General features: G+C 41.9%; 1 protein-coding gene across 1 annotated transcript; it reads right to left on the bottom strand.

The window, feature by feature from the left end:
* Positions 1-1,760: 1,760 nt before the first annotated feature.
* On the bottom strand, positions 1,761-4,410 carry LOC147881298 (uncharacterized). The gene has a single exon (XM_087369783.1). It carries the CDS (start codon positions 3,652-3,654, stop codon positions 2,188-2,190), a length of 1,467 nt encoding a protein of 488 aa, XP_087225909.1. The 5' UTR covers positions 3,655-4,410; the 3' UTR covers positions 1,761-2,187.
* Between the last annotated feature and the right edge of the window lie 19,407 nt (positions 4,411-23,817).

The following is a 23,817-nucleotide window of genomic DNA, read 5'->3' as shown; positions in this document are numbered from 1 at the left end:
GGTTTTCCATGTGTGTGTGTCCTCTTCCATACTTGATCAAATACTTTGCCAAATTTGAGTCTTGGATATGTCCTAGACCCCTCGGTTTCCAGATTCGAACAGTGAAGAAGTTAAAATCGGATCTAGCCTTGAACACCTGCATTCATGCATGTGCAAGAGTCTTCTTTTGGAGTTGCTTTAGCATATCAAAACAACATTGAGGCTGAGAACAAAATGACGCTGAATTTGGACATAAGCCCCGGTCAAGAAGTGGCTCCTAGGGCCCTTTGGGGCTAGAGCCTGCTGCTCCAGGCTCAGGTCCAATGATGAAGTGCCCCCTGAACACTCTGAGAAGTCCTGTCTGCCTCATATTTTGGACTCTGGTCGAAACCTTTAGGGAGATTGGGCTCTGTGAGCCAGCTGGAGTGCAGATGACAGGTGCTCCATGAGCATGGTTGAAGACCCGACCTGCTGTAGGATCAGGACTCAAGCTTGAATGAGGTTAGCATGCAGAAGGCCTGGCAGACGACAATGGAGATGTGGCCAACTTAGGGCCTTGTTGCTACTGGTTGCTGGAGATGGCAGGTGAAGCTGGAGCCTTGAATGCAAGTTTGAGTTCGAGAATTGCCCTGGAACCCTATTGAGACGGGAGGAAGGAAACCCAAATACTTCACACATGCTGACAGTACAAGCCATTGTCCACACTCTTATGGTGAGCATGAGGAACACTAAATTAACCACATGCAGTTTTTATGTTGACTCACTCTTGTATGCTCTAATAGCACGAGCAATCTGTTAGACCTATCACCCTACTCTATAGGTACTTTATAAAAATGTCAAATGTGGTGAATTCCTCAAGGAAACCTAAGCTTACACATTTGCTTCATTCATTTTCTTGAAGGGAGGACAAGGTACTGAAAGGAACCAGCTTGCATTCAAACCACACGCTAGGAAATTCTCGACAGAAGGTGAATGCCTTTCTTCCAGACTGGCAGACACTAATATATTTAACCATTGCATGTAGTACATTTCTTGTACTAAAAATTGATGCAGCTCTTCCACCAACCCGCTCAAAAGACAGACTGAAAAATTGCTCGTTGCTGCCATGCACATATGCCTTCGATGTTTCACTTCAGAACAAAAGGGGCCCACAGGAAAATCTGATTTTCAGTGGCATTAAGTTTTCTGCCATGAAAATTCACCTTTCCACTGTTCCAACCAAAACATGCAGTGAAGGAGCCAATTCTTGTACACGACATTAGAGGTTCATCAGTGCATTTGTTGTGAAAAATCCTTCCAAGCCATATGTCCATCATCTGGCAACCCCTTCACACTTTCAAGTTGCAAATACCAATTCAGAAATTATGGGTAGTTACATATTGAACGCCGTTACACTGAAAAAAAGAGAGCCAATTTACTTTGAGGAGCATCAGACAAATAAAAAGACGCTTTCTGAGTTAGACAGAAATCGAGTGTGAAATGGACTCAAGTGCAGGCCTCTGTAACTTGATGCATGCTGATATTCGTACTGTGACAAATTGCACAGAAATGCAGATAGAGGCCCAACTTGCATGCACGCATTTGTAACCAGTCGTAGCTTTAGCCCATTTATCATTCTTAATATAGTTTTAGAAGAACATTGGAAACAAATATCTCAACAGGTCATATACGTAGATGAATCCAAGAACATTCCCAAACTCATCCTCTAAAAACACAACATAGTGCAGTTTCAATCTCACAATAGTCACTCATAAGATTGAAAACCATAAACTCCATCACGCATAGCAGGGACTAGCTACACCATCCAAAACCTTGACAAACCCTTCAACTAGCTACAGACGTTCACTAAGTTGAGAAATCTGATCATTATTACAGAGTGACATCCCAACAACAACAGAAAATGCATGATCGTGAAGATTTCCACAAGTCATATAACACTTTTCATACTCTTTTTAAATGGCAGTTTTTCCCATTCATAGCAGGTAATATCACAGAGTTGAGAGCATCCTCAGTTCAGGTCCATTTAGCACCCGAGACCCGGACAAGACTTTCAACAGTAAAGGTTGCAAAGTATACACCACACCATAAGTGGCATTTCTGACTCTCAGTGTCACTTCTTTGAGCTATATACAAGACGAAGAGAGTCACGTAAGACCGACCATCTGAGAGAGTCACATTGTGTTATGCGAAGGAAAAGCATATGTAAGGTCAGAAAAATGCTCTGCTACCGTAGAACAGTTTATGGCCTTCTTTGTTCCCTTCTGCATCATTCTTGTCCATTCTCATCTTTCTAGACACTGTACGCTCCTGTTCCTCCATATCAAATGGAAGTTTCATGTTGGCAAGTCTCTCTGTAGACTGCTGCATGCTTTTCATGTACATCTCTACTATTTGTTCCTGCGAGACAGGCACCTCCGCCTCGACTATATTTACAACAGATGCAGAAAATGATGAGCCTTCGGTGTCTTGACCGGCCTTTTCCTTGTCTTGGTTGTCGCTCCCTTCAGAGGGAGGATGACCAAAGCATTCAATCGAAGAGGAACTTGTAGCAGGCTGGGTGCCCTTCACACTGTCAGTAGAAATCATTTCATTTGGCGAGTTGTAGTTCAGAGCTTCACCTGCACCAGAAATGTGCTCTGTGGCTGAGCTACCCATGGTGCTCTTAGCTGGAATTGAGGCCTCTGCATGAGACAAACTTGCATTGCTAGTTGGTGAAGTATGGCTAAAGAGACTAGAACCTCTTAAGACTGCAGGAACTTCCACCTCCGAACTGGACATCTCATAATCCAAATCTCCCATGGGAAAAGCACCCAACTGCAGAAAGGGCGCCCCAAGAACTCCTCCATCCTCAAGCTGTCCTTGATCTCCTCCGGGAACAGTCACACCATTTGAGTCAGGAGTACCTTTGACGTCACCAGCTGCCATTTTAAGGTACATCTTAAATCTCTCATTCTCTGAAGCGGCCTCTAAGTCTGGAAACTCAATCTTGCTCAAGTCAGCTGGGGCAAGACTTCTCTGTCCACAATCCATCATGCCCACAGGGGAGCTTGGTGAAAGATTGCTGTCCTGGAGCATTTTTCCATCCAATTCATGTTCAAATAACGCTACGCTGCGGCTGTGAAACAAGAGAGAAAGGCACACCGTGCCAGCGGGTGTATAGAAAAGGTCGGTGGAAGTGAGGCAATAGTCTTGAGTCCGCTTGGCTTTGCCATACAAATTACCAAGCGGCACAAGTACAAATCCCAAAAGTTGATCCTCCAAATAGTTTCGAGCGCAACTCATCATCCAAATTTCACACTTTAAAACAGCATCTGGGCGAGAAACGGGAATTTGAAGGCTTTGGTTGAAGATAGGGTTCTTTCCTCCTGCTTTGACAGGTTGAGTGGGATAAACGGCATCTTGACAGTGCGTGATTGAGAACTTGGCATAAACGTCTTGGTTACCGTAGATGCAGATGTTATGAATGTCGCAGGCGTGGTGGATGGCGACATGCAGGATCCCGTCGGTGTCGACTGCCGCCTGCTGCTGCTCGCTCACAGGATGTGGGTGCGACTCCAAGAGCATGTTCTTCTCGGAATTCAAGAAGCCGAGGCGACCATCCGACTGGAGGGAAAAACCGTTGGAGCTGCTATGGTGGTCAGAGAGGCTAGAAGAAGTTGGGTTGTGGGCAGCCATGGAAGGGAGAAGGGGGGGGGGGGATATAGAGGGTTTAAGAGTTGAGCAAGGGTGAAGGGGAGGCAAGAGAGGGCGAGGCGATGAAAGCGTCTTCCTATATAAAGTGAGGGGTAGAGCATGGCCACAGAGACCGATGGAGGGAGACCTGAGTCACCTGAAGGAGACCGAGGGCGACGAGCGGCTATGTCTACAAGCAACTACTCAGCTGCAAAAGAGAGAGAGAGAGAGACGATGGTGATTATCAATCTCCACAGCGAAGAAGAAGAAGCGAATTGCAAAGCCTTCTGGACGATGTCTTCCACAGGATGGAGCGCAAAAGCACGTAGCAAGCAAGCTAGCTAGCTAGCTATTTCTGCGACAGTAAAAGAGAAAAGGGAGAGATTTGCATGCATCGATGAGGATTCTGAGAGGTGTTGAAGCATCAAAGCAAGCAGCAAAGCTCTGCATGCATCAGAAAAGGAAGAAGACGATCTAAGCGAAAGAGGAGAAGAAGAAGAAGAAGAAGAAGATGATGATGATGATGATGAGAATGATGAAGAAGGGAAGGAAGCTGACAAAACGGCATTTCAGAATTCATATCGCCAAAGTTCCTTATCAAGCCACCATCGCCAACAAGCTTTTCAACAAGCTTCAAGCTTATCAGTCACCATCGCCAACAAGCTTTTCTTCTTCTTCGTAACAAACTTCGAGCTTATCAGCCGCCATCGCCAACAAGCTCTTCTTCTTCTTCTTCTTCTTCTCCAGCTACAACCGCCCCCTCTCACGCACTGCACAAGCCACCCCCAGCTCCCCCCTCTCTCTCTCTTTCTCTCTCTCTCTCTCTCTCTCTGCCGCATTTTCCTCGAGATTTCCTGCCGCCCCACGCCCGCCCCTCTCCACCGCCATCCCGATTCCCACTACCATCTTTCCCATTCCGCACTTTCCCGCCTCCCCCCCCCCCCCGCCCGTTCCTTTCACCCTCGCCCTCCCGCTGCGCTTTGCCCATCCTCTCACATCCCCTCAACAGCCCAGGTCGCTCTCTCTCTCTCTCTCTCTCTCTCCCCCTCCCTCCCTCCCTCTCTCTGTCTCTCTCTCTCTCTATCCCTCTCTTTCTTTCTCTTCTCGCTCGCTTTCCTTTCGCCTGATTCTCCCTCCCTCACCAGCTAGCTGCCCTCCTCGACATGTGACCCGACCACATTTTTGATTTATTCGAGCCCTCTTTCGATGAGACAAGACACCACGGTTGCTGTTTGACCCCATGATTATCCATCCACCCACAGGGGCGACGAGCAAGCAAACAACGACTTGTTGGAGTGGTTCAAGCGACCTAGTACCTACATGCACCAGAAACATCCAAAGGATCCCGGAATATCTCAAAGCTACTGAGGCTTGAAAAGTCTAAGTAGCACAAAGCAAAGCTTCTTTTACTACATCTGCCCTTGGCCTACATTGCACATATTTCGTTTCTCTCTCTCTCTCTCTCTCAAGAAAGTTTCGTGTGGGATGTCACACATTCCTTCATGAAAGTTTCATGTCGCACTCTCATATCATTACCTATCGTTTAGCGGAGCCTATTGGAATTATGGACACATGTTCATATTGAAATCCGAGAAGTCCTATCGGAGAACCCCCCTCCCTCCCGACCCTTCCGTCACGTACCCGATTGGCTTCCCGATTGTTGAACCTTGCCAATATTGTTACATGTGCCACGGGCGACTCGAGTATTCACAAAAAAACTTTTTTCTAAACAAATCACAAAACTTGGGGTTTCAAAATTTTTGAAGGTTTTTCTTGAGAATTCGAAAGCTTTTCGGCTTAAATATGAAAATGTTGCAAGTTCATTGTATAAAGTTTGTAGGTTTTCTATGAACATTGTTACACTTCAAGGTAGTATAAGGCTTCCCAAAGGTATCAAATGTGTGTTGAAGCAATCTTACAGGTTGTTGGCTTGCATAGTAGTTTAGCAAGGCCTAATATTGCCCTTGGGAGGGCCCTATAAGAAGGGTTGGGACTAAGGCATTAAGCTATCTCACATTCTAAGGTCAGCCTCTTTCTTTGGGACTCGACATCCACAAGATATCGGTTAGTAGAATGCAAGCAAAGCCCGGGGCAAGGAGGGAAGAGACAAATCACCAATGAGGAACATTATTATTTCTTTTGAGTCGGAAAACAAAAAGGGTCTCACATATTCTATCGGCACACCTATTATTCAAGGTGAAAGGTTTAGTATTCACACATGATTTTGAATCTGAACGACTAGTAGTGTTGCTAATTTAAACTCACAAAAGTGCACAAAAGAATCTTTTGCTAGCATTCGTGTCTTCACAAAGTAGAAAAAGCTCTTGAAAAGCCCCATATGCTTCAAAATGCCCCATTATCAACAACATTTTGGAGAATGTGTTCACGTTTGGTGTAGATGGATGGAAATTTCCCATTTTTACTTGTTTTTCAAATTTTCACAAATCGCTCCTCAAATTGTTGCTTGCTTGGTTAATTTGTTTTAAAAAAAGGCAATATTATCTAAGTTTATAAAATTCTAGAGCTTTGTCAAAAGATAGATCTTTGGAATTTCCACAAAAACCTTGATTAGTAAGTTTTGGGAGATTGAGCTTCAAGCCAACAAGGAAAAGGCTAAGGAGTAGCCCTCTTCATCTGTTCAAGTCAAAATCACAATGGCCAAGAGTCAAATTGACTAGCTATTTTACTATGGTCATCAGGACATATGACAATTGACATTGTTTTCCAACACACTAGTTGTCTTTAAAATAGCTAACCCTAGAGTGCATAGGACTACTCTCTCCTACTCTCTTGTTTAACAATTCCTTTTTTTCACAAAGCTTTGTTAAAGCACTACTCATGTTGTAAGCGAGCAAAGCCAAAAGGGTAAGTCCACCACTATGAAAAAGTATGTCATTTGCCATTTTTATAAGTTGTGCTAATATCATAGGGATTCAAGCATGCACTAAAACACAAGCGCCCCAACACTTGTGTAGATTAACTATCATCCTTTAGATCTTTTTGTAAAAGTACACAAGGAATTCAGTTGAGGGTAGGGACATTAGAAGCACAAGGCTACTTCTATGGGGGAAAACCCTCTATAAATTCCCCTTTAAAAACTTTAAGTCACAATTATTTTTATTACTAGCTCTCTTACAAAGCATGAATGACATCCTTTCTCACATAAGGAAAGTAGATCGATGGAAATTTCCAATTTTTACTTGTTTTTTAAATTTTCACAAATCCCTCCTCAAAACCATATCATTTTGTTGCTTGCTTGGTTAACTTGTTTAAAAAATGGTAATAGTATCTAAGTTTATAAAATTTCTAGAGGTTTGTCAAAAGATAGATATTTGGAATTTCCACAAAAACCTTGATTAGTAAGTTTTGATGGAGATTGGGCTTCAAGACAACAAGGCTAAGGAGTAGCCCTCTTTATCTGTTCAAGTCAAAATCAGAATGGCCAAGAGTCAAATTGACAATGGCTATTTACTAAGGTCAACTTAACAATTGTTCTAGATTTTGTTTATGGTAACCAACGGGCTTGGGACAACAAGACCGTGATTGCCTTTAATTTTGGAGCTCTTTTATTAATTCAAAAAAACTCATCAAGACTCTATATATTTTATTCATTTGATTGCTTTCAACATCATGTAGGTACATACTTTAAATTTTAGAAATTGATGGGCCATCGGGATCACCATCCTTTTCTCATATGATAATTAACATTTTTTTCCAATATACTAGTTGTTTATAAAATAGCTAACCCTAGAGCGCTCTCTCCTACCCTTAAGAATTTGTTTAGCAATTCTTTTATTCCACAAAGCTTTGTTAAAGCACTATTCATGTTGTAAATGAGCAAAGCCCAAAAGGGTAAGTCCACCACTATGAAAAAGAATGTCATTTTCCATTTGTATAAGTGGTCCTAATATCATGGGGATTCAAGCATGCACCTAAACACCAATGCCCCAACACTTGTGCAAATCCCGTTTCTACCATCCTTTAGATCTTTTCATAGAACCACAACAAGTACCCAAGGAATTCACTCAAGGGTAGGGGCATTAGAAGCACCAAGCTATTTCTATGGGGAAAACTCTCTACAAATTCTCCTTTTTTAAGAACTTTAAGTGACAACTATCATTATTATTAGATCTCTCACAAAGCATGGATTGCATCCTTTTTCACATGAACACCTCTTGTCTAACTAACAACTACTCATAAGAGTCCCATTCCAACAATCCTATCAATGACCACATCTTCTTTATTATGCATTCTATTAACCTTCTTCTAGTGATGTTTGTACATGCATAGCAAAATTGGATTTTCCCAAGCACTTAAGAAACATAGTTCATATTTTCAAAGCATGGAGGTTAGAAAGGGGGGAATTTGTAGGTAGTTAGCCTATTTAATTGTTGTTAGAAAATTATCAGTGCCAATTCATGAAGCTCACAAGTCATCACATCCCTCTTGTATGCTTTTCTTTATGTAATGTGGTTATTTCACTTAAATTATTGAATCAATTAATTAATGTACTCCAACATAAGGCTCTCTATCTACTACGAAAGTTGTGCATAGGTGTAGATTATCAACTGTAGTAATACATTAAACAAATAAACCACCAAACAAAAAAATATCTTAATTCCTCAATGAGTTAGAAACTAAGAAGAAAATATTTGTTTAAGTGGAAATGAAATTTGTGTCTTCAACTTAGAAGGATCCATAAAGCAACATTTGTTTGTGACACTCCCACATGGAGGCAACAAGGATGACTTCTCAAAAACATGTCAATCAAGGAAAAAGGCAAATGAGTAATTTTTTGTAAAGGGTGTCATTCACAAATCCATAGATGGATAATAAAATTTGAAAACTAAGGCATCATTCCCGAGGCCAATTGCAATATAGCTAGATGCCATTCTTGACTGTTCCACTTCAAGAATGGGCCCACTTACTTTATTTTTGTCTACTCAATCCCACCATCAAATCATGTACAGGATCACAAAATTTACTAGACCACATAAGTTTAGTAATACTTTCCTTATGCCTTTTCTAAACTTCTTCCTTGTCTTTGTCATGTTGCATTATTAGTGGCTCAGATACCCTCTCATGATTTTATACGACAAAGAAAGTTTTTTCAAATATGGTAAAGAAATTTGGGTAAAGTAGTTATCAATATTCGTACCACATGTTTGACATTAACAGGATTCTCATCCCTTCTTTTGTCATGTTGCAACTTGTGACCCTTGTCAGTATAATTACCACCTTCAAAGAGCTTGTGGCCATCAACACATCAAGTGAAATATTTGAGTTACATTTTAGTCAATGTTGACATTGAATGATATTTGTATCATAAATTTATATTGCTTTTCAATCACATGTAAACTTTTTTTCAATTAATATCGCTCTTGAAATCTGTTTTATGCCTAGTTGGTGGTGTACTAGTGAACAAAAAGGTGCCTCCTTGACATGGATTATTTTAGATAGTTTAGATCTCCCAACATATTGTTATTTCAATATTTTACATATTTAAGACCTGCTTTTTTCTAGCATTGGGGAATTATAACACATAGGCAACACATAAACCTCCATAGTATTGTTATGTCAAAAAATCCAAATGTCAAGGGAGTCATTACATCAAAATTATAATGTGAAGATAATAGTTTACAATAGACTCTATGAAATTGATTGGAAGTGAGAACTAAGAGTATAGGACCACTTGTTTCACACAAATTAAATTTGGACCAACCCCTTCACTTCATTTATTTGAGTAGGTTTAGTATTATTGTCTCATTTATTAGTGTTAGAGCAATTAATTTGGTGGCATGGCATAGGTTAGAGCAATTAATTTGGTTGACGGTCAACCTTTTTAATGCCATTTGAGATTTGTATCTAAAAGGTATTATTGATTGGATCGATATACTTAGTTGAGAAGAAAGCCATCGTATACACTGTAAAATGCCATGTGTTAAGGCTTCATTACGCTTTGAGGATGGAAGACACAAGCTACATTTTGCAAAACCAATAGAGATCACTGTAGATTTTGCATCAAAAATTTTCTACTCAACACATTAGGCCAACAGAGATCCGAAAGTTGAATCTTGAGTGAGGCTTTCAAGGGAAATGAAGTGAGAGGCTAATCATTGTGGGCCTTCACGCAACTAAGCATGTACTAGGGCTCCTTTTTTTCACACTTGAAGGAGGTAGCAATAGGAACGCTACCAATCCATGGTCTTGTGTCATTTGGAGGGCCTTGTCGTAGCAATGGCACAATCTACAAGTTTGGATTGATTTTAAGTGAAGACAAGAACCCCCACCCTACATACATACGTACATATATACATGCATGCATGTGTGTGTGTGTGCGTGTGTGTGTGTGCATGCATGCATGCATGCATGTATGTATGTATGTTTGAATACACAAGCTACATTGTTTTGTGCCTTATCCATGTAGCAAAGATATAAATCTTCATTCAACTTTTCTATTTGTACTTCCTTTTCCATCATTATGTCGTGATTTGACTTAGATTTTTGTGAGAGTTCATGTTTTTGTATATTTGATCAAGGTCATTTATGAGGATTTCTATTCTATTCTTTACGGAGGCTATTACCAAACCAGCCATGTGGCAAGGGACTAGAGGTTTGGAGAGAGAGGAGGGAGGTTCGGGAAGAGGAGATTTGGGGGAGGAGGAGGGAGGTTCAGGGAGAGCACATGGAGCTTTGGGTGGCCATGCTATGGACATGTGGCATGACTACGAGAGAGAGCATGGGCAAAGATTGTAAGTGGACACATGGCACATTGAAGAGGGGCACGGGCAGACTGCAAGTGGCTGCAAGTGGACACATGGCAGGTCATCGCATGGGCGAGTGGTCGTGTGGGCGTGACTACGAGGAGGTCTGAGGGCAACGCGGGTAGATCATGCCACATGGTGCATTGGCAAGGGGCATGGGAATTGGCAATATGAAGGACTACCATGTGGCATGAATTGAAGGCACACATGTGCTCTCCCTCTCCAAAGTCTCTCCCTCCCTCCTCGAACTCTATCTTTTGTGTGATGGTCATGTTGAGCTCTCCCTGGCACATCGCCTACCCTCCAACGAGCTCAACCTGCATTCCTTTTAAGATAATATTTTAAATAACAATAATTTTCATATGTTTTTAACACACTAATTTGCTAATAGTTCACATAGTAATATTTTTATAATGGGTCATGCTAACATGACATCAGAATGTCCTCTAACAAGTTTAGATTAGATTGTGACATTTTGTTTTCATCCCCCCAACATTGTGGCATCATCTCTAGGTCCACATTTCATAAGAAATTCATAGCTTCATCTAAGCCCTTTAGTTGATAGAATACTTGAAGATGCATGTGTTTATGAGCTTGAGAAGTGGGGGAGCAAGGGTTGTCTACAAAAACGTCAATTACTAAGAGTTGAGATCTCTATTTCATGAGTTAAAACATAAAGATAAGATAAAGGGCACCACATGGTCCCAACCCGACGCGAGAGCTCGTGGCATCGTCGCGGGATGGGGGGTCGAGGGGATGGTGCTGGTGCTCGGGGCGTCAGTCATGCTTGGGGGTGCAGGTGCTCGGGGCATTAGGGGTGCAACGGGGGGATGGGACAATGTGGGTGCTCGAGGGTACGAGGAGGGATGAGATGGTATGGGTGCTTGAAGCATCGAGGGGTCGAGATGTCATAGGTGCGTGGGGCGAGATGGGACACTGCGGGCACACGAGGATGTCACGTCGACTGGATGGGACACTACGAGCGCGTGGGATGTCATGTCATGGGTGCGATGGGGGATCGGGATGCTGCGGGTGCACATGGCATCAGGGGGGCGATCGTTAGGATCGGGATGCTGCGGGGTGCGACTGTCGGGGTCGAGATGTTATAGGTGCACGTGGCATCGGGGCACGACTACGAGATTTAGGAACGAGATGCTGCTCGGGGGGGTTGGTGGCATGACGAGGGACAAGATGGCGTGGGTGTGCGGGGCTTCCAGAGGGCACGCTAGGGGTCAAGTACGATGCGGACCAATGTGACAACAACTCGATCGTGCTCGAGGCATCGACGTGGGCAGATGCATGCCAAGGGGGACACAACATGGGTGCACGATGGGATTAGGACCGATGTGACGACTCGAGGGACCGACACAAGGGTCCGAGAGTGACGTATGTGTGAGGGGGAGCCAGAGGGCGACACGGGTACACGATGATGCAGGGAATCGGGGGTCGAGATGCTATGGGTGCTTGGGGGTCAAGGGACACGATGGCAGACAGGACAGTGCGAGTACTCAAGATGTCACGGACACAAGGTGAGATGGGACGCTCCGAGTGCTTCAGGCGTTGGGAGGTGTGACGGGGGTTGGGACCGATGCGGGACATCAGGGGGGTCGACGCTGTCAGGGAAACTACAGGTTCGGGTGCATAGGGCATCAGGATGATAGGGGTCCTTGGAGGCACTACAAGGTCTCGACCCAAGCACACGGGCGTCGATGGCGTGACAGGGTGGACGGGAGTGCACGACGGGGTCGGGTGCGAGGGGGTCGACGTGGGTGCACAACGGGGTCATGACAAATGTCTAAACAAGGTTTGTGTGGAATCTTTGTTACTAAAACCCAATATGTAGTGTGTTGAATGACTTCCTTTGATGGTCTGGCAGTTCCATGCTTTAGACCTATCAACATCACCAGCCTTTACTTCTACAAAGAGCCTTTGTTTAAAATCATCTCCCATCTTCCATGCCAACCATTCCACAACATCGTGTGCATTTTGTAGCTTTGCACCATTTACATCCAATTGCTCACTAGTTAGTGCACGCTTTATGACTGCACCAACCCCATCATGTTCTCCCTTGCCATGACCGCTTTCGAAAAAGTTCCACATCATCCGAATACTAGTCAAAGAGCAATACCTAGCATAACAAACAACATATATATTGCATTTTAGAATAGGCAACATTTTCAGCATGATGTAGAAAATAAGGGGGCAGTGTCCAATGTCTTACCTTGCAACAAAGTAAAGTGGGCGAGCAGCCTTGAACTAAGATGCTACCCCATCTAACCAAACCTAGTGTCTTTTAAACTTCAAGCCTTTAGACACCAACCATTGATGGTGGAGCATAAAGCAATGCTACACAAATAGTATGTCATGTTCTTTGTCATCTGAAATGTAAAAGATGGATTGCTTTTTTATCTCGCTCGTCTCCTTCCAATAGCAAATATGAACCAAGATTGGTCACTTGGTCATTATGCCAATGCATTGATTGAACCTCATTCTGGACTTTGAATGTATAGTTCTCTGCAAAGTCAACAACTGAAAGCACCACATCATCAAGAAAATTTATGGTGCACTCTTTGAATTGAGAGTGTTGCCAGTAACTACAAAAGTTGTGAGTGATAAACACGTTTAAGTGTTGCAAGTATTAAGGGATGATGATGGATGGAGGAGTTTCCTTATATAAGAATGTTATTCTTTCCTTTGTATCACCTTTTCCCATATCCTCGGTGACATATTCATACGTATTTCATCTTATCAATGCACCATTTGCATCATCCAACTCACATGGGCAAAACAACGGTTTTTGACACTTGTTACATTTGCGCAATAAGCATTCAAGCTTGTGCCATTCAGGATCCTCTTCCTTTGGACATACTGCCAAATGCCACATTTTAGACACATAAGAATAACTGCTGGTGTGGGCAACATACGTGCCCTCCCCTTGGGGCCTATAAACCTTGCATAAGAAATCACACATATCTCCATGCAATAGTGTGCTATTCTGCCTCATGGAATTCACTGCTAGTCAGAACAAGTCTATTCTTGTATGGTAAATACAACAAGTATTCCTTTCCTTCAGTTTTTTAATGAAATAGGGCTTCAGATTCTGAAAAGAACAGAAAGCAATATCTATGGAAGGATGCTCCGTCTTGAAATTAAGGAATAATTCTGCCTGCAAAATCAATCCTCAACAATCAGTATTATTTAAACCTAGACAGCAAACAAAAAAATCGTAAGTCATTTAAAACTTCGAGTGCCATCATTATTTTTCTAAGTTCTATCACTCAATTAGTAAGTCTTAACTGCTACTAGTAGTGTCAATATCAGTAAGTGCTAGATAGTACTAAATGCTAAATAGTACTAGGTGCTAAGTATTGTTGTAAATTCTAGATAGTACTAAATATTACATGCTAGATAGTACTAAATATGTTTACATATTACTAAGTCCTAAATATTTTACTAAATGCTGGATAGTACTAAGTGCAAATATTACTAACTGCTAGTTTAGTAGTATTAGTAAGTGCTAATATTAGTAAGTGCTGATATTACTAAGTGCTATATAGTACTAAGTGCTAATATTAGTAAGTACTAATATTACTAGGTGCTAGATAGTACTATTAGTACTAAATATTAAGTGGTAATATTAGTAAGCGCTAATATTATCAGTGCTGGATAGTACTAAACAGTAAGTGCTAGATAGTACTAAATAAGAAGTGTTAATATATGTAAGTGCGGAATAGCAAGTGCTAATATTACTAAATAGTACTGCAAGTGCTAATATTACTAAATAGTAAATGCTTGATCTGTAGTACTATTAGTACTAAATAGCAAGTGCTAGATAGTAAGTGTGCTATTACAAGGTACTAGATAGTACTATTAGTATTGAATAGTAAGTGCTAATATTACTAAGTGCTCGATAGTATTGAAGAGTACTTACTAAGTGCTAATATTACTAAGCACTAAGAATTATTGAGTCCTAAATAGTACTTACTCAGTGCTAAATGTTACTAAGTGCTACATATAGTACTAAATAGTGCTAAAATACTACAAAATAATACTAAATAAAACTAATAGTAGTAGTAGCAAAGTTAAGGCAAGGAAGAGAACAATATCTAAATAGTACTATATAGTACTAGTAGCAGGGTTAGTGCAAGGGATAGTACTAGACAGTACTAAATAGAACTAGTAGCAAGGTTAGTGCAAGGAGAGAATAATTACGCTTGAAGTCCTTCTCTAATACAAACAATTTCAAACATCACACACTACTAATTAACACTAAGTAGACTATTTAGTCATAACGAGTATTCTATTTAGTCATAATAACTGACTTGAAAGAGCAAACAATCCTATTTTATCATATCTTTATTCCTAGGACTGATTTCTAAAATATGGTCTATAACATAAACGTATTAAGTCCCCGGTGTAGTATTTAGTACTGTGATTCTATGATTTAGTGCTAAATTCGCCTCATATAGAGTCTATTACAATGTTAAATGTTAGCTTTAAAATCTGAACAATACTAATATTATCCCTGACAGTCCTAAATAGTTGTAAAGAGTATTAAATAATAGTGTGTAACTTGGGCTTCGTTGAAAGAAGGAAGATGCACCTCTGTGAGCTCCAAAAAATGGGAATGCGTCAATTTTATGAGCAAAAACCTATGAGCAGGTTTATCCGAGCGTGTTTTTCAAGAGATTTAAAAAATAGTATTTCTTTAGGAAACATGGTGTTTTCACTTTTATTTTATACAGACTAGTCACTCATTCATTTTTACATAACATAAATCTTCTTATTCATAGACATCCATGTGTACCCTTGTTATTACCTCAAAAAAGTGTTGAAAAATAATTCCTTTAAGAAACATCCCTCATAATCACTCTCAATGTAATAATATTATACATAAATAATTACTTATTAGACACATTTATATCATACGGTAATATCTTTCTATTGTTTTTATAGTATTAATAATAAGATATTTATGGACATGTTTTTAAAGAAGTTTAAATTACTATAAACAAGTATTAACTTGGGCTTAAATATCACTTTCATAAAATACATGTAATATTTAATACTATATATGCAAGATTTTCCAAAATATAACCCCATAGATGTGCTCAAATGGGGTTTTCCAATCAATTTGAGTGGCTGAATGACTATATTTGGACATTGGATGTGAAAATTATGTCACTTTTAAAAGTGTTGTCCAAGGTAGTTTCGACAGCGAAACTACCTTGGAAGACTACTTCAAAGGGGTCTCGCTAACGAAACTACCTTGATGGCTTGCTTCAATGAGTTTTCTTTGGAGAAGCCCTTTCATGAAGATAGGTTGAGAGAGATTTTTCAATGTCACCCCCTATTAAGTAAAAGTTATAAGAAGGATCATAAGGGAATTTTCATGGAGAAGTCTACTCTACATGTGGGTTTCTTCAAAAGCCATCCCATTATGTTCTCACCATTCCCAAGATTCACGTAAAGATTCTTGTATAAAATAGGTATTGCTATAATACTTTGCATATTTCTAAGTGAAACTATGTTTACTTTCGATCCATTTTTGCCATATTTTTGCATAGTTGGAAGCTTTTTTTTTCCTTCGCTCGGATGCTCGGAAGATTTTGCTCAGAAAATGCTTGTCCCTAAAAAATGGGTGGGATGTTTTTCATACTTTTTGGGGCCAAGCCTATGCCTGCAAACATCCTTCTTGTTTGAGAAAACCCTGGTGTTGTCTTTTTAGAACTGAACAATACATTAAACAACCTCACAACCTAAGGAATCCTGCCTACGCTTTCGACCTCCATCTGCCCATTTGAAGGAAGCTTGTTTTATGCCCATGCGATGTTTCTTCAGATTCTATGCTTGAATTCCAAGGGCTTTAGCTACTTTGCTATCACTATATTTTTTAAATGTTGAAGTGTTAGCAATCATGTGGAGAGCTACTCTCTTCACAGCAACTAACTTCTCAGCACTTTCTACTCTTTTCACAAGACTCAATGTTGTCTTTAGATTATCCACTATTGCCATTGATATGGATTGGCTTTGAAAATTTGTCTCATCAATAACCTCTTGCATATCTGGATGTTTTATAACCTTAGACAAAATGTCAGCCTTCGTTCTCAAGTCTAAGTTCTTTGTGGTATGCTTGAAATGTCGCACAACTATTAATGTCAAGTCTCTCGTGTTCCTTTTGGAGCAATGTTGTGGCAATGCATTGAGCGAGTTCCCTTCATGGTGTGGCACTTCTAGTGCGAAGTTCTCCATCCTGCAATGTTATGGATAAATTTGACCAATGAAAAAGGCATAAATATGTGTGTGTGCTTGTATGTGTGGCAATAGTATAATAAAATATGGTGTGCATAGGGCCCAAGGTTGAGGTGGTAGGGCATGACCATGTGCCACCCTTCCACGTAAGAGGACCCATAAGGTGTGTTGTACATAATCCATGGTAGTAATATTATAAAATGTAAGGTGGCATGGCTCCTCCATGTGCCACCCCTCCACCTAGGCTGCATTTAGTGAGATATGGCCCAAAGTCCATGGGAGAAGTAATATAAAATAGGTGGAGATGGATATTATATTGGGTTATTCCCTCCATATAGAATAGGCCCATGTGAGGGAGGTATAGAAGGTCCAAGGATGCAAGTTAAATAATGGGGAAAGTAGAATAAGGTGGCAAGATTTCTTGTGCCAACCCTCCACTGGTCCTCCTAGATGTTTGAACGTATTATAAAATTGGGAAGAGACCAAGGGAGTATCATAGACTTGGGATATGGGAGTTGATATATGTGGAAAAATGTGGCCAAGCATTATCGCACACAATTGAGAGTGCGTAACCGCCTAGCCCACATGGGAGACTCTTCCACACATACCATGCATGTGGGAGGATGCATTTATTGGGAGAGACCTCCTCTCTTGGCTATAAAAGGAGGGGGCTATTCCTTAATGAGGCACGCTCATTCTTGTAAAGCCACCTAGCTAGTTCTTTGATTTCCCCCTTCCCTTCCTTTCAAATAAAGCATGGTCCTCTTCCCTTGATGTCTCCATCTTTACATTCCTCCTCCCATCATGTACATGCTCCTCTTTCCCCTCTCCCTCTCCCCTTGTGCCATAGTCTCCCTCTTCATTCCCTCCCCTTCTTATCCCTTTTCCCCACCCATGACAACGTTTTGCCCTCACGTTCTCCTTTCCTCTATGGCCCTTGAGCGTCGCCATACCTATCCTCTAGCCTCTTGTCTTGATTTCTTTTCCAGCTAATAGAAATGGTGTGGCTATTGGGATCGCAATCTCCATAGCTAGTGGTGTAAAATCTGTTACTCATACGATTGGGTGTGGCTCTGCGGCCTCTTTCATGCATAGTTCTCGACTTTTGCGCCTCCAAAATGTGTGCCTTCCCTGTTTCTATGGCTGCAAAACCTCCATGCTTCTACGCTTACAGTCTACCTGCTTTCTGCTCATGGTTCCTACGTGTATTCTGGCTAGCAAATCTTCTGCTATGTAAAACTATAACATCTGTGCTCCCTCTGAGTTCCTACGTGTGCACTCGCGCGTCTACCGTGTACACCCACACGCATCGCGGATAGATCGCGATGCTTTTCTGGGCTCCTGCATCTTCTGGTCACGGATAGTTTTTTTGCAAAACTGTAATAGATCTCGTGCCCCCCCTCTCTTCTCTTCTTCTTCTTGTCCTTCTCTTTCTCTTTCTCTTCTCCTTCTCCTCTCTTTTTATTAAAGAGTGGGATGTGAACCCAAGACCTCCCCCTTCACAAAAGGGAGACTTATTGGGCCAACAGATAAGAAGTGATGAAAATGTAATGATTTTTGCTTATATATTGAAACCTCAGGAACTGTAACTCTCTAACCGTGGGGATTTTTCACATGCTGTAAAAAGAAAAAGTACTTCACTTCATGTGCTCTACTCATATCTCCTACTAGATCGCAGATTCTGAACTTTTTCAAGTTCACTTCATGGACGCATGCCACACGAGGAGGGTGGATATTTATGTCACTTCTCGACGAGTTTAAGGATTTGGTGTCTGGTCCTCTACACCTTACGGCTACCAATGGGCGAGATCTCTTTCTTGATCTTCATGTCGATCTGCAACAACTGATCGTACATTGCATTGCTCAAGGAGATGACGGGTGGGATGATATACCGTGGATGATTCAAGGTGAAGAACTAGTGATACGCTGGGAGAACTTCTACTCATTGTGCAGTGATCGAGCTACTTGCTACTTCGGAGGTAATTAAAAGAGTGTTGTTCTTTGAAGGGTGGGATGCTCCCCAAGCTTGGGGGGAGATTTGGCGCATCTGCCTATTAATTCCTGTGGATAAGCTCATCTTGAATGGTTTATTCTCAATCTCACAACAAAGGTTTCTAGGGCTCGGCTATGGTTGGTAATGTTTTAACCGAGGAATCCCTTTGTACCTAATCAACCCTTTGTGCCTCATTTTGAGCTTCAAGTTGTAATTCTTTGTTGTCTAAAGATAAACTATCAACAAAGGATTGCAAGTTTATTTGGTATTGAACGTTTGGCTCAAGTATTGAATTCTCTCCACCCTCTCCTTCTACCTACCTTGGACTACCGAGAAACTTGGGATGTCCGGATTTTAGTCTTGGTGTGATGACATCTTGGATCCTTCAATTTGATGGAGCTTACAAACCTTCGACCAAGGCGGCTTGTGTGGGTGTGAAGCACACTTCACCGAGTGGTGAGGAGTATTGTTATAGCAAGTCTGCACCTGCAAGTACTTGCAACCAAGCTGAGTACTCGGCACTCATTTTTGGGCTACAAAAGGTGCAAGAACATCGGATTAAGTAACTTGAGATGCAAGGAGATTCTCAACTCATGTGTGAACAAGTTAGTGGAAGGTGGAAGGTGCAGAGCAAAGGCTTGGTTCCATGACATCGACAAGCATTGGAACTTTGCAACCAATTTGAAGAGGTAAAAATTCAGCATATCCCTTGAGCTCAAAATCTAGTTGTTGATTTCTTGGCACGTGAAGCTTTTACTTCAATCACGCATGAAGCAAGTGGAAGCACCACCCCAACAAAGTCACAAAGCCACGAAGGAGAGTGATCATTTGTAAGGAATGCAAAGGTTGTGGTCATCATGAAACTAAGTGTTGGGCATATTTGATATGAGTTTACCGACTTCGAAAGATCATCAGAAAGGTCCTCAAGGACATTGCTCAAAAGAAGGATGCCAGACCGCATGCCCCTTGAAGAAATAGCATGGCGACTACAAGAACTGGAAGAAGCTAAAGGTGATGTGCAAGCTCTCTAACTATTAACATTTGTCATGGCATTCTTGTTTGCCTTGATGAACAACCTTATGCAGCGCCATGTCTCTAACCCTCGCTTGTAAAGATGGATGCAATGTCATGCCTCGACCAATAAGGACTGGTCCTTTCAAGATTGTCTATGAGCTATTCTATGCTAAAGATTCTTCCTGTACAGTATTTCACAATACACCAGTCACACCCTACCCTGCCTATGTGTGCTTTGTGTATGTATCTTCACCTGATTTTTAGTTCAAGCTTCCCCTTTCCATTGTTTGCTTATAGATAAGCCTCACTTCGCCTCTCTCTTTTCCATTTTCCAAGCATGGTAGACATTCCTGTGTTCTATGGACAGGTTGAAGAAAATCCAAGTGAGTATCTTGTGGCCTTTAAGCGTAGTTGTGTTTCTCTCAACTTTCTTACTGAAGATAGATGGTTGTTGGTTCTTCCCACATTCTTAGATGATTTTGCCAAGGTGTGGTACAAGAGCCAGACTGATGAAGTTCAAGAAAGCTGGCCCCATTTGGCTGCAGCATTGGTCGAGTATTTCGACAAAGAAGAGGAGCCCGAGAATGTTCATCTGTTGATAGCGAGGTTGAGGCAAGAAGAAGGAGAGACAGCGCGTCGATATGTGGATCCAACGGCTGGGCTCTTGGATTGCCTAGTAGCTATGCATCCAGATAATGAGGGGTTTGTTGCCGGAATGATTCAGTATGTGTTAAGCCATATGGTGGCTTGTTCAACTAATGAGTTTTGTCTCCCCAAAGACCATGGAGCATGCAAAGGCAATTGCAGTGAAGTTTGATAGAGTGTCTATTAATTTAGTCATCATTCCTCCTTTCCCTTTTGCGACAACAGTCAAGGTGTCTCATGGTGGATCCATCTTAGCAAAACCTCTTCCTCCCCCATCTTCTCCCCCTCCTCTACAATATGTATCCTGTACCTCTATTGGTGTACCTCCAACACCTGATATTGTGAAGATTATTGATGAACTCCGCATTGAATTGATGGAATTAAAAAGTAAGGCTACTCCTGCTCCACATGATAAGTCCCAGTTGGTTTGTCAGAGTTGCAATCAAAAGGGGCACTACCGCTCAGAGTGTCCAAATGTTCCTCAAGTGCATCTCATGGAGACTTCCAGATCAGTTACTGGGGGGTCAGATAATGATGAGATTGAATGTGGCAATGATAGTGAATCAATTCCCTCTTAAAGCTGTAATGAATTCGTAGATGATAATGAGCCATATGGACTTCACATACCCTACCAGATTGCATTGAATCCTTCAGGTTCTCTTTCTCCTCCTCTGGATTTTTCTTATGATAAAGAATTCGAGGGTCTTGATGGACTGTTCGATGATGAAAACATCAATGAGCTCAAAGTCTTGACAGTAGGGGCCAACAACGGTGAAATCCTCACCCCTTCTTCTCCCCTTGATGTTGTGAGTCTCTTGGAACCTGATGTGATTATATGTGGTGATAACATGGTGGAGATGTTTGAAATGTGCTCAGAAGATGCTTTGATGGATATTGAAGAACAATGCAACCAACTATGGGCTGAGCTTATTGATGAGAAAGTCATGGTGTTAGATGAAGTGTTGAGCAGTAAGGATGAAGTTGAGGCCAAGAAGTTGATGGATGTGATGCATGTTGAAAAGATCTTGATGGTATCTCTTGATGATTTCACAAGGTATGATCCCATGATTGATTCGGAAAGGAGCTCCAAACTATTCTTGCAAGAGTTAATGTGGGATGGTGTTTTCTATCAAATGATAGATTTCCCTCAATATGGGGGGGAGTATGTTTTGGAGGTCCTTCCATCCCAAACTGAGGGGAGTGACCCGCTCCTATGTGCTTTGATGCAGCATCCGGGTTTTATGGCCCTTTTGAGTAGTAACCTACTCAACCGGTTTGTATTTGATCCAGGGTGTGAGGAGATGGCAATGACACCACAGTTTGTTTTTGATCGAGGAAAGTATAACATTAAATGAACACAGACTCTTGGATCTGTTGAGGTCCAAGATCATTTCCAGAAACCACATGAGAGAAAGGTGTTCAACAAAAGGGATCTCAAGCTTTTCCTTGTTGTGTTTTCTTCCCAGGCATGAAATGCTGTGCATTCCCTGCCTTGGGGGGGGAACTGTTATGGATAAATTTGACCAATGAAAAAGGCATAAATATGTGTGTGTGCTTGTATGTGTGGCAATAGTATAATAAAATATGGTGTGCATAGGGCCCAGGGTTGAGGTGGCAGGGCATGACCATGTGCCACCCTTTCACATAAGAGGACCCATAAGGTGTATTGTACATAATCCATGGTAGTAATATTATAAAATGTAAGGTGGCATGGCTCCTCCATGTGCCACCCCTCCACCTAGGCTGCATTTAGTGAGATATGGCCCAAAGTCCATGGGAGAAGTAATATAAAATAGGTGGAGATGGATACTATATTGGGTTATTCCCTCCATATAGGATAGGCCCATGTGGGGGAGGTATAGAAGGTCCAAGGATGCAAGTTAAATAATGGGGAAAGTAGGATGAGGTGGCAAGACTCCTTGTGCCAACCCTCCACTTGTCCTCCTAGATGTTTGAACGTATTATAAAATTGGGAAGAGACCAAGGGAGTATCATAGACTTGGGATATGGGAGTTGATATATGTGGAAAAATGTGGCCAAGCGTTATCGCACACAATCGAGAGTGCGTAACTGCCTAGCCCACATGGGAGACTCTTCCACAACACCATGCATGTGGGAGGATGCATTTATTAGGAGAGACCCCCTCTCTTGGCTATAAAAGGAGGGTGCTATTCCTTGATAAGATGCGCTCATTCTTGTAAAGCCACCTAGCTAGTACTTTGATTTCCCCCTTCCCTTCCTTTCAAATAAAGCATGGTCCTCTTCCCTTGATGTCTCTATCTTTACATTCCTCTTCCCATCATGTACATGCTCCTCTTTCCCCTCTCCCTTTCCCCTTGTGCCATAGTCTCCCTCTTCATTCCCTCCCCTTCTAATCCCTTTTCCCCACCCATGACAATGTTTCTCCCTCACGTTCTCCTTTCCTCTATGGCCCTTGAGTGTCGCCATACCTATCCTCTATCCTCTTGTCCTGATTTCTTTTCCAGCTAATAGCACACAACTGTATTTCAATGGTAAATCATAAATTAATGAACGACAAAAGAAGACAATACGTCAAAACATGCATGCTTAATCTTAATGTACGAGAAAGTCATCCTGAGAGAGAGAGAGAGAGAGAGAGAGAGAGATGGAGAGAGAGAGAGAGAGAGAGAGAGAGAGCTGTGGAATCACTTAAACATAACTGGTTTTTGCGCCAGAGAGAACATACGGTCCAAAGTGTGAGGGCTTCAATGATAGAGAAGGGGAGAGCCAGTTTGCACTGAGAATGGAGAGAGCCGGGGACAGAGAGAGCAATGGACCTATGGGAGAGAAAGAGCAATGGAAGGCCAAATGGTTGACTTTGGTCTTCATTGTTGTTTGCGCAAGTTTGAATACAAGCTCCCTCTTCTCTTCCAAGAGAGAGTTTTGGGTGTTCTCTTGTTTCCATTGTAGTTCCCTTGTGTGTGCCACTCCATCCCCCTTCACTCTCCTCTTCCCTTCTCCTTCTCCCTCCCTTCTCTCCTCCCTTCTCGCCTCTCTTCTCCCCTCTTTCCCTTCCCCCTTTCTCATGTGGAGACACATTGCAATAATCCGGAGGCCACTTGAGTGACACTTGCGGACAACTTGTGCCTTGCACTCTCACAAGGAGTCGCTTAGAGTGGAGGCATCATCTCTTCAACATCCCCATGACACATGAGTCACCACTGAGATTCACACATTTTTGGTGCCACTGCCGAGGAATGAAGGTATGCTTTTGCATTGCACTTGTCTTCCTTTGTTATCTACCCATTGCACAAGGCTTCAAGCTTAACTCGGAGCTTTGTTAGTGGAGTTGTAGGAGAGGAAAGAGTGAAGAAGTGAGAGTTGTGGATGGAAAAGTAGGAAAGCTGTCATTTTCTGTTGGATAGTCGTTTTGGATTATTTTAAAGCTTGTTTTTCATGCTTTTTAGTGTTTTGAGTTGATAAGAACCTAGTTGTAAGATTGCTAAGGAGTGTATGATGTCCAAACACACAAAAAAC

This window comes from Dipteris shenzhenensis, chromosome 31 (genome assembly GCF_047967505.1).
Source record: "Dipteris shenzhenensis isolate YYH24624 ecotype China chromosome 31, Dip_SZ_1.0, whole genome shotgun sequence".
Classification (NCBI taxonomy): Eukaryota; Viridiplantae; Streptophyta; class Polypodiopsida; order Gleicheniales; family Dipteridaceae; genus Dipteris; species Dipteris shenzhenensis.
Note: the sequence above shows the minus strand (reverse complement) of the source record. Positions and strands in the feature narration are given on the sequence as shown.